The 12,062-nt window shown below is 41.7% G+C and overlaps 1 protein-coding gene and 1 long non-coding RNA gene across 6 annotated transcripts in view; one reads left to right on the top strand and one right to left on the bottom strand.

Moving 5' to 3' along the window:
* Window positions 1–12,062, bottom strand: part of BAIAP2 (BAR/IMD domain containing adaptor protein 2) — a 136,438-nt gene that overhangs the window by 56,870 nt on the left and 67,506 nt on the right. For all 5 annotated transcript variants that reach the window (XM_083490129.1, XM_083490125.1, XM_083490128.1 and 2 more), the window contains exons 4-6: window positions 10,177–10,238; window positions 9,355–9,426; window positions 7,471–7,608 (exon numbers count right to left, since the gene is read on the bottom strand). In XM_083490129.1, coding sequence (XP_083346255.1) covers window positions 7,471–7,608; window positions 9,355–9,426; window positions 10,177–10,238 — 272 coding nt within the window. The remainder of the gene's footprint in view (window positions 1–7,470; window positions 7,609–9,354; window positions 9,427–10,176; window positions 10,239–12,062) is intronic.
* LOC310700691 overlaps window positions 1–12,062 on the top strand; it is a 150,397-nt gene that overhangs the window by 30,710 nt on the left and 107,625 nt on the right. The window lies entirely within an intron of this gene.

A 12,062-nucleotide genomic window follows, 5' to 3' on the forward strand; every position in this document is an offset into this window, starting at 1 on the left:
TTAATAAAGATCAGGCTTACTAGCTGCTTTGCTTCTCAATATTCTCTGGTTGGCCTCTGTTATTTTCTCCTATCGATAGGGAACACACTTAAGGACTCTTTACGGGCTCTTGGATACCCCCATAAGGGAAAAGAAGCAGGTTTTTTCTACAGCAGTATGGAGGGGAAAGAATCCCCCTTCCCACCACTCTTTGCCTTGTGACTTGAAAACACATGTCCATTGGGAAATGGCATCGCTCTCTAGAATGGGAACATTCGGTCTCTCTTCTATGTCAGCTATCTCTTTGACGTAAGATTTGGTATGCTGAATGTAATCTTCATATGCCATTTTGGCAAAGCAGCCACAGAAAACCCCTTCCAATTCCTCATGTTAGACCTGCCTAGTGTATACTCAAGATTTGGATATTTATTCTACCTTATCTCCAGCACAGCCATTTGTCCTTTTTCCTTGAATTGACTTTTTTTAAAAAAGCTTCAGGACAATGACAAAATACTGCAATTCTGCAAACAATGGCAACATACAAAATAAGCTTTTAAACTTCCTGTGGCTCTAAAATATGAAAGCAAGAGATCACAGAGTGTCTGAATCCTGGATGTTTAACAGCCAGTTAAATAAACGTACCTACTAAAGTAAAGTCTAGGGGTCTTCCTAAGTTGTAATGGATTCCTATTGCAACAAACAGAATTATGCTTTTCTTTAACTTTCAAGACTTGGGTGGTAGCAAATGGGTGTTTAATATATTTTGCCGATAATAAAAAGCCTTCAAGAAGCAACAAAGATTGGTGCATTCTTCCTCTAGTATTAGTATCCCACATACATCTCCAATTTAGCCAAAAAGTTGTTTCTCCACTAGCTTGGTTCGAGGGTTTTTTTTTTGGGGGGGGGGAAATTGGGAAGAGAAAAATAATTCCATAAGCCAGGAGCATCTGGACCGAACACTAACTCTGCTGCCAGGAAGGGAGCGGTACTCTGTTTTTAAAATAACTACTGTCAACATGATCACACGCTCGTAGAACAAAATTGGGTGTCGATGCAAGATCAGGAGATACAAAGCCAAGATTGCAGTTCATAGCCATATTTAGCATCTCTTTAGTCTACAGTCAAAAAGGAAATCCTCTCTCTCTGCACACATTGTTAATGGGTTATGGCCAGCAGGATACCCTGTTATCAACCAGCTGCTCACAGTCCACAGACATTTAGATCGGATCAAAGGAGTTTGCAGAGTACAATGGGCTGCAGAACAGTTGCTTGGTAATGTGGGTATCAGCACAAAATGGTCTGATTCACAGGCTGCTTACAACCATAGTTAAACTAAACTATGGTTGAAATGTGTACATGCACTGTGCTGCTGCATGCTGCTGAAATCGTGGGCACTTCACTCCTCCCCTGCTCCTGCTGCTGTTGTGGCCGATGAGAAACAAGCCAGGATCTGTCTCACCATTTCTCTCCTAACAAACCACAGAGTACAGTGGAACCTTGATTCTTGAATGGCATCGTTGATGAACAAATCGGCTCCCAAACGCCGAAAACACGGAAGTAAGTGTTCCAGTTTTCGAACATTTTTTGGAAGCTCAATGTCCGATGTGGCTTCCACTTGAGTGCAGGAAGCTCCTGCAGCCAACTGGAAGCCACGCCTTGGTTTTCGAACGGTTTCAGGAGTCGAACGGATTATGTTTGAGAACCAAGGCACGACCTAGGCTTGTTCTTGGCTTACCAGACAATGCTTGTTTGGAGAGAAACGAGCCACAAGTCTGGATCTAGATGTAAACCTAAGACTAAGTTTTCCTTATTGAAAGGGAAGAGGGGAGGAAACACCAGCTGCTACATGCAGGCAGATAACAAGGCACCTCAGCAGACCATATCCCAAAAGTTCTCCTCCTCTCTTAAGGAACACACACCTAGGTTTCACCAATTTCAACAGGAGAATTAAGCATACGTCCAACTCTTCCACTGGAACAAATTATACTTTAAAAAGGAACCGCTTTGGCTGCATTGTGCCCAAGTTTTAAAAATTTATTACAAAGCCAAAATTCTTTTAAGAACGGCCTGCAAACCTATCAGAGCACAAACCACAAAAGAAAGGAACAGAAAAAAACGATAATACCATCTGAGCAAACTTTAGAGCACTTTATTTAACAGTGCGGGGGGGGGGGGGAGGAAATCCTGCAATTTAGCAACTTCTGCAACACTGTTAAAACCCAAAACACTACCAAAGAGATCAGCACTTTCTAAATTCCAGCTATAAAGAAGGATTTTTGAAAGTCTGAGCCATTTCTCTTTCACCTCAACAAGCAGTGATAATATAATCCACCCATTCTTCCGCTCTCAGTTTAGTTCCTGCTGGCTGAAAAACAGAAAGGTTTTATATTTCTTTACAATGGGTGAAAGTTGCCTTTTTTCCCCCCCCTCAGAATGAAATCTGTTTCCCACCTAACAGTTTAATCTAATTTGCAGCACAATTCTACTCAGAAGTCAAGTCCCACTGAGTTAAGTGGAACTTGCTTCCAGGTAACTGGGTATAAAGACTGCAGCTAAAATGTACATAAACACCTCCTGAATTTTATCCTAAGTTACAAACTGCAGACTTTGTTGGGCCTCAACTTCATGCCCAGCTTTCTCTCCCCTGCTCCTACATCTCACTTTTTTTGGGCCCCTGAGGCAGAAAATCCCATCTGCACTTCTCCCCAGTCCCCACTTTTCAGAAAGTAAAAAGCAACAAAAATAAATAACATCATGCTGCCCTTTCATGACACTCAAATTTAGGTGCCAACGGTAGGGTCAGTTCTGTGTTTGAACAGGATGCTGACATGAACCAGGCATTTAAAATGCAGCCTAAAAAGAACTCTGTGCTACCATGAGGTGGGGTGAAACGGCAAATTCTGGGCACCATTAAAAGCAGCAACTTGTCAATTATTTGGGGACTTTGCCTCTCCAGTACTAAAATCTATTCATCTGGCTTTGCTTCATGCACCCATGATAACAATACAGTAGTACCTCGGGTTACATACGCTTCAGGTTACAGACTCCGCTAACCCAGAAATAGTACCTCGGGTTAAGAACTTTACCTCAGGATGAGAACAGAAATTGTGCTCCAGTGGCACGGCAGCAGCGGGAGGCCCCATTAGCTAAAGTGGTGCTTCAGGTTAAGAACAGTTTCAGGTTAAGAATGGACCTCCGGAACGAATTAAGTACGTAACCAGAGGTACCACTGTACTGAGTGGAGGTACTAATATTTATAAAAGTCTGCCTATCTCATCAATGTAGGGAATTTTTGTTCAATCTGGCGGCTTACAACACAGCAAGTCATCCACATACCTAGTGTAATGTACAATGGTACCTCAGGCTACAGACACTTCAGGTTACAGACGCTTCAGATTACAAGACTCCGCTAACCCAGAAATAGTATCTCGGGTTAAGAACTTTGCTTCAAGATGAGAATGGAAATCATGCGGCGGCAGCACGGTAGCAGTGGGAGGACCCATTAGCTAAAGTGGTACCTCAGGTTAAGAACAGTTTCAGGTTAAGAATGGACCTCCAGAACAAATTTAAGTTCTTAACCCGAGGTCCCATTAGTAGTCATTTCTTCTTTATGAAAGGTATTTGTGAATGAATGCATATGAAAGATACCTAAAACTGCATAATCCACATAAATATATTGCGTTCTTACGTATATATTTTTTCACTTATCTTACCCAACAAATATTCCTCTGCAATGCATTTGAATTAGAATACACCTTTGGACTTAGTTGCCCTGAACGTAGCTGCTCAGGGGCAATTCATATAACAAATTTACCCACTCAAGTGTGCAGATGGTAGCAAGTGAAAGCACAAAGCACAAGGGCCTTCTTGGTAGTGGCGCCCACCCTGTGGAACGCCCTCCCATCAGATGTCAAAGAAATAAACAACTATCTGACTTTTAGAAGACATCTGAAGGCAGTCCTGTTTAGGAAGTCCTGTTTTAATGTTTGAGATTTTACAGTGGTACCTTGGGTTACAGACGCTTCAGGTTATGCGTTTTCGGGTTGCACACCACGACGAACCCGGAAGTACCGGAACGGGTTACTTCCGGGTTTCAATGCTCGTGCATGCGCAGAACCACCAAATCGCAACCCGCGCATGCGCTGCGGGTTGTGAACGTGCCTCCTGCACAGATCACGTTCACAACCCGAGGTTCCACTGTATTGTGGTTTTACTAGTCTGCTGGGAGCCACCCAGATGGGCAGGTCATCATCATCATCATCATCCTGCAGGACCAGAACTGACTGGATCCCTTAGAGAAAGTTAGAAAGGCTTTGCTTCCTTTTTAAATCTACACTACATTAAAGAGAAAGAAAAATGACAAATACCAAATACACAAGTACAGTCTGGGTGGAACATGTAATAATGTACAGTAACAGTATTCTTGGCACAGACCTCCATCTTATACCTGCCAACACAGCAAGGTGGATGAACAGATTCTTTCAAACAAAGCATAGATAGCTGCACCTTATGACAGTCCTTCTACTGGTATTTAAGTAGCAGGCATTCAGATGGGTTTAAAAGCTCAGGTGCATGCCAAATTTAATTACGTCTTCAAGGGAACTATGCTAGGCAACAAGCACAGATTCATCAATACTTACACATTTGGAAACACAATTTTATTTCTCCCTACAGCATCTCATACCAAAACTGGGAGACCAGATTCTTAAAACGACTTTTAGAATTTAGAATTAAATTCAGAACTATTATGTTGTATTTTCTTTCCCATTAAATAGCTCAAGCCAGATTGAGACTCATTTGCTGATAAACACCCCTATTTCCCTTCAGCGACTCTTTTCAAATCACTCAACCAATTAAAGAACAAGTAATTCATTGTTGTTGTTTTTTCATGCAATTAAAACATGTGGCCTTCCCCAGCATAATCTCTAGGTTAATCACCAGGCAATTATTTCCTTACACCTGCATCTAAAACAACTGAAAAAGGCCCTAGGATCTGTTGTCCTCTATGCTTAGCTCAGAAAAGATGAAAAGTATAGTTAGTCTTAACCTCCAGTTACCATTTGGTTAAACCCCGACTCTACAGGATAAAGTAGCTGGTAATGGTTACACAGTGCATATCAAGGCAGGAAGAGTTTGCACCGAACAGCTGAAAAATAAACTCATCCACCTAATCCAACCAGATTTAAGCAAATTGCTGGTGAAGCAAATTACAACTCCCATCATCACTGTCTAGTGACCATGCTGGCTATGACTAAGGGACCTTTGGAGTCCAACATCTGGAGGGCCGCAGATTAGCCATCCACTTATCTACACGGCACAAATTTTGCACTGAAATTTTGCACTTACAGTGACAGTGGTGTGCACAAAAATGCTGGAAAAACCAAGTGCCTCACTCATGTTCAAGAGCAAGCTAGGGATGGTTGAGAACTCCCAAGGAATAGGGTGACGAAACTATAAAGGTAAAGGCAAGTTCCCTAGAACTCTTGTTATACCCTCTAGTTTCATATGCCACTCTGGTCTATGACAAGGAAAAATAGAAAGCAAAAAGTTAGGTATAATGTCTTTAAGCCAGAGCATGTTGACGGAATCCCTACAAACATATCCTTAAGACTTGCTGTGCTTGCAGGTTTACAGGTGAGGCACCAACTGGAGAAGGCACTGATCTTAAACCCATATGAGAGAGAGAGAGAGAGAGAGAGAGAGAGAGAGAGAGAGAGAGAGAGACAAAGAGAGAGAGATTAACCAAACAAACATGCTTGTTTTACTCCTTGAGTGTCACTAGTCTATCAATGCCTGTGAAACAGGTCCTCTTTGCACAGCATCCATGTCTAATCATTTGGGGTTTTTTTAAAAAAAATGGTAGTAGCCTTTTTCATCTTTTTTAGTGCATCAGTCTTCTTGAAAACAGTGTGTGTGTTTCCCTGCACAAAAAAAGAACAATTTCCTTTCCTCGAGATTCATGCAATGACACTTGGTTGCTCTCACCAGGCAACAGAGACAGCCTGTCTTAAGACTCTCATGCCTGTCTCAATCTCTAGGGGACACTATCAAAATCTGATTAGAACACAGCATGGCGCTTATCAAGTGTGCTTGAAATCAGAAGTCACTGACTAGGTATTTGTCTTGTCAAATGAAAAACCCCTCTGGCATAGGCAAGAGTAATTTATTTATTCATACATGCATACTTAAGATTGGAAGTGAGGAAAGAGCAAATGAAAATTAAGAGACCGGGGAAATATTGTTAACAGAAGGCACTCTGATATATTTTGTGTGTGTTATCAAACATGCAATGCCAAAGGAAGCAAGAAGGGAGTGAAGAGTTCTCAGTAGTTAATTCATTAATAAAAATACATCTCAACTAATTTGGTTTTTTTGAAACTCTACTCTATAGCTTTCACAAAGTACTCTACTACAGCTTAGTGCAGACTTAAAGGTAAAGGGACCCCTGACCATTAGGTCCAGTCGTGACCGACTCTGGGGTTGCGGGGCTCATCACGCTTTATTGGCCGAGGGAGCCGGCGTACAGCTTCCGGGTCATGTGGCCAGCATGACTAAGCCGCTTCTGGCGAACCAGAGCAGCGCATGGAAACGTCGTTTACCTTCCCGCCGGAGCGGTACCTATTTATCTACTTGCACTTTGACATGCTTTCGAATTGCTAGGTTGGCAGGAGCAGGGACGGAGCAACGGGAGCTCACCCTGTTGCGGGGATTCGAACCGCCGACCTTTTGATGGGCAAGTCCTAGGCTCTGCGGTTTAACCCATAGTGCCACCCGCGTCCCAGTGCAAACTTACACACATTAAAATTGTTATTATTGTTACCACCACTATCCCTGCATCCTACCTTTTCTCCAAGGAGCTCAAAGTGGTTTACACTGTTCTCTCCCACTCCATTTCAACCATGTGCGGTAGGTTAGGCTGATAGACTGGCCCAAGGTCACCCAGTGGCCTTTAAGGCTTGGAACCCTGATAGGTGATGGCGCACAGTGGCAAACCCAGAAGTGACCAGTCACTAAAAGGGCAGGGTGGGCATAACAGGGTGTTTCAATTGCACACAAGCACATAATGACCCAGAATGCAACTCAGGGATTATCTGTAGTAGCTACTAGTGACAATGGTTATTTAAGCCACCTTGAAAATGTTCGTTATCCAGAAAGGTGGCTTGTAAAAGTTTAAAAATAAATAAAAGGTTGCAGCTTTACATGTGGATGACCACGCAGCTATCACTCAAGATGGCTCAAGCCCTCCTGGATGGGAAACATGTTAAGTATTATTATTACCCCAAGCGGCTTCTATGATCTGACCTGAAACTAGCCAAACTATGGGAGTAATGCCAACGTATAGCTTGCCTGATAAGATACAAGCATTGCCATATGTAGTTAGAAGAAGTACCACACAGATCCTGCTGGAATCCAGCACCAGTGAGGAGAACAAGTAGTGATTTTTTAACCCAGAGGCCTTTGCAGGCAAACGAAAAGCAGGCTACGCCCTACCTGCAGCTCCTTGTCAGAGTATTTTTGAGGGTTCTTGCTCCCTTGGCTCTTCTTCCGGAGTTTCTTCAGTTCAGCCTGGCACTTCTCTAGCGAATCCCCCTTGTTCCTTTGCTCGGTTTGGTACTTCTTCAGAGCAGCCTGTATGTGGAAGAGGTGTGAGTAGCTGAAACAATAATATGCTGAAGGAGTTGAGCAGAGATTTCCCCTGCTCCTAATGAGCGCAGCTAACATCCTCCCTACAGGCAAGAAGGTCCTGACCTCACACCTGCTGAAGAGGGTATGTTTTGAATGAATACATGTTTAGAGAAAAAAGCTGGCTTCCTCTGGGGGAAGTGGAGAAAACACATTCCCAGTAACCAAGAGAACAGGGGTCCTAGCAGAAGGGAAAGTCAACACAGCATGCTCTTACATGCTTGGGAAAAGGGCTGTGTTTGGGTTTTGAAACCCTTTGCCCTTCTTCTTTGGGCGTGGTAGTTCACCATGAATTTAGAAGCCTTAAAAAAAAAAGTGTCTGTAGAGGGAGGAACTAAGAGAGAAACACCACCCTTATCAGTTTGGAACAGTAGAATTCAGCTCAAAAAGAACCAGCCAGTTTTCCCAAGAGGGACTTGTAAGGCTGGTGCTACTATTTTAAAGCAATGTCCACATCTAATTACTATATGTCCCTTTCTAACAAACTAATGCTTGGCAAATCAGTGGCAAGCAGACTATTAGAAACTAGGCTTCTTATCTGGGCTGTAAATTAAGCTGCAGTGAGCTGGGTCTTCAAAGTTCTGGAAGTTTCCATTTCATTCAGAAGGAGAGGAGAAGGGAGAGTGGTCCATGTCAAAGTTTTGGATAATAGAATGAACTGAAGAAGCAGGCATACACATATACACACACACACACACACACACACACACACACACACAGGCTGAGTTTTTAATGTAAAGAATTATCACCTCTGCTTCCATGGCAATGTTACCTACTTCAACTTTAGTAGCATAAACATTCACAATCCCACTGAGATTTAATGACTCATAACTCCCCGTGTTCATTTCATATCTAGAGATGGTCTGGTTATGCTCCCACACAAATGAGAACTAGAAAGTGCTGGATTTGAGGATAATTTATCTAGTTCTGTTCAGATTAACAGAATAGAGCAGAGAGTCTACATTCAGAAACCATTTGTATTCTCTCTTTAAAAATTTAGTGCAACTCAAACTCTTTGCAGACACAACCATAAATAGGAAGGTGGTGGGAGGGGAGGACAAGAAAAACAATGGGCTTTCATTTCCTGTTTCACAAGCTTCTCCAACATATTTGAAATGGATTTTTTTGCATCTCTGGGGTACAGGGGAACTGAGTGAGATGTGAAAGTTCCCCTTTCAACAGAGAGAAGTTCAGAGAAAGAGTGTGAAAGTCAACTGCACTCTCCTAGCTCTCTTTTCATGTCCAAAATGTCTCTTGTTTTGAATGCAAAAACCAAAACTACAACACAAACCTTGCAGCAATACAATGGGTTTTGAAAAAGTGAACCACATAAATTTGAATCCCGGTGGTTTTAAACTTACAAAGGATGAACACACCCATGATATCTTAACAGATAAAGCATAATCTGAATTAAGTGAATGTAGTTCAGAACTTGTCCTTCAGAACATATCTTAAGAAATGCCTTGCAGGATCAGTTCAAGGTTCAACTAGTCTAGAAGAATTTGCAAGAAACTCGGCCACCGGTAGGTTGATATGTGCAACCAGATCATGATCTTCCTTGCATCTACCCCTTGTCTTGGAGCAGCCCAAACATTTATGGTAGTAGATCAACCAGTTAAATGCTACTATAAATGCAATCAGATTTGAGCCGGTGATCGGATTTACATTAAATATAGATTACATATTACTTACACTTAGATACCGTGAATCCAGTTCTACTTTCTGCTCCAGTTGTGTCAATAGCTCATTGTGGAAGGACTTCAGCTGAGAACCAAACAGAAGGGGGGGGGAGATAACATCTTTAACAATTTCAGTATGTGAATACAAGAAAGCATGCCATGAAGGGCAACTAATCCACATGGGACCTTTGCATCTGAGCATGTGTACACAAAACAGAACATGAACCAGTACAATAATATAATACGTAGGACAAAGAAGCACCAGAACAGCCAAGCCAGCTCTGAGAAGACAGGTGTATTTTATTTATTTCACAACAATTATATGCCACTTGACTGTAATAAAACCTCAAAGCTGTTCACAAAAAGAACAGAACAGTAAAATTATCAGTTAAAATAAAGCAGTTTTTAAAAATGTAAAAGCACAATAAAGAAGCAACGAGCAGTTATAGGACATGGGGTGTACCTGCAACAACATAAATCAAGTGGAAATGCTTATATTTTCCCCCTGAATAAAATATGAGGAACGTTTACCTGCCTTGCTGCAGCAAAGAGCTTTCCTGGGGCTGCATGAAATCAATCGGTCAAGCAAGAATCTTGGTCCACAATCAGGTTTTCCCCCCTGCAGCTTCAATTATTTCTCTGACATTGCCGAGGCCAGCATATGATTTATGATTTTGTTTGCCTCATGGCTTATTCAACAGGGGGCCTTATTCTTATTTAAAGGACTTGGCAACTATTTCACAACAGATGTATTTTAGATCCACGTGTATCAAACAGACTGCCTCTTGGCCAGCCTCTGTAAAAGGGACATGTCAACAGGAAGTAAAGTGCTTACCATCTCTTCCAACTGATTCTGAATCTGTCTGTGGACTTCGGCCATTTGGAACAGAACCTCCCCTAAAAAAAGGCAAAGACAAAACAGGGAGGGAGGGAGACCAAAGGAGACATTTTTAGAAACCTTTCTGCATCAACCTTCTCTCTCTTCCCTTTCCCCTCAAACTACAGACCTGCAGTTGTTTTTATTTTTAAAAAATCACTTCAGTTTTGCTGGTGCCTGAGGAAGGAACACTTCTTTCAGAGACTCATTTAAGACTAACTCAGTTTACACATACAATACGTGCTACCCCAGAATACATGGTCAGTTAGGCAGAGTTAGGCAAAAAAATGACACCTAGCATCTTACAATCTGCTTCTCTCTTTGGCTGTGTCTATCTCTCACCAGGAGATAGTTATTCTTTCTCAAAAGTGCATTATAAAAGGTTGAGCATCTTGTGATGTTCTATATTTAAGGTTTGTCTTTACATGCAAAAAATAATAAAGAATTTAAATAGAGAATACAGAAATGGTAGAATAAGACCAATTATTAATGGTTCTTGGGTATACTAAAAGTTGTGTGCAAGTTTCAACAGTCTTCGTTGAAGGCTTTGCGCTGATTGACAAATCCTTCGTGCAGACAACAAGCCAACTCAAGTTTTCTGCAAGCTTATTTATTTCCCTAGAGACCCTCATTCAGCAACAGATGGATTTCCTTAGAGGAGACTCTGTGAACATTGCTCCCACTTCCAGAACAAAAGAAGAAGCACAGATGCAATCTTTTAAAAGATTTTATTTGCTAAACAAGTGGCACTTCCCCCAAACTGGTAGGAGCCTATATCACACCAATTGGCTGCTCAGTAGTAGTAGCCTTGCTTTCAAATAACATGCTATGTGGACATTTCCAAGCCCATTGGTTAGTAGCAGCTGGCTAATTATACTCCAGATTATTGGGGGGGACGGGACCTAAAGCAACAGCAGCATAATACCTTTATTAGGACCAGGGGTTGTTGGTTTTTTTAAAAAAATGGTTATTTTAGCTTCACCACAACTCTTCTTCAGGTTGCATATTAAGCCCCCGACCCCCAAAAATCAAACGAAGGTGCAGAGTGTAGGGTTGCCATATTTCAAAAAGTAAAAACCCAGGACCCCCCGAATGTTGTTGAGCTTGATGCAATTCCCAAGTCTGCAGCTTGTAGCAGACTTAAGATGGAACGGAGGAATTTTAGAGGATCAGCAGAATAAGTTAATGGAGTAAGTGGAGTTAGCGATGCTGACAGCAAAGATAAGAAACCATGATGAACATACCATAAGAGAGGAATGGGAAAACTTTGGAGAACATTTAAAGAATATATATATATATATATATATATATATATATATATATATAGAATTTATATACCGCCCTATACCCTGAGGTCTCTGATTTATAACAGTTACATAAATCTCCAAGTAGCCGCTAAATCAATTAGAAGGTGTAGAAAGATATGCAGCACAACTAAGAGTAAAAAGGAACCTATGGAGGGGTGTGGAAGTCAAATAATGTAGAAGGATAATGAAGAATAGTGTGAAATGGATGTACCAATTTATTGTTAAATTAAGTAAGTAAGTAAGTAGGGTGTGTGCGCGCGCGCATGCACGCATGTATATGTCAGTAATGGGGGAATTTTAAAGGCAACTTAATTAGATTACATCATGCCTGGTACAAAAAGCTTGCATGTTGCAGCAAGGCATGCTGGGCTGAGGAAGTAATGGCGACTCTCCCTTCAAAAATCTAAGAGCCAACGGGTATTCAGCTCTCTCTATGGCACTAATTGGAACACACAGGTTCCTCTTAAGGCAGAGAATGGAAATAAATCAGAACCTGGTAGCCGTTATATTGACAAAGTTGCAGATTAATTAACGTGC

Source organism: Podarcis liolepis (genome assembly GCF_965112155.1).
Source record: "Podarcis liolepis genome assembly, chromosome: 2".
Taxonomy (NCBI): domain Eukaryota; kingdom Metazoa; phylum Chordata; class Lepidosauria; order Squamata; family Lacertidae; genus Podarcis; species Podarcis liolepis.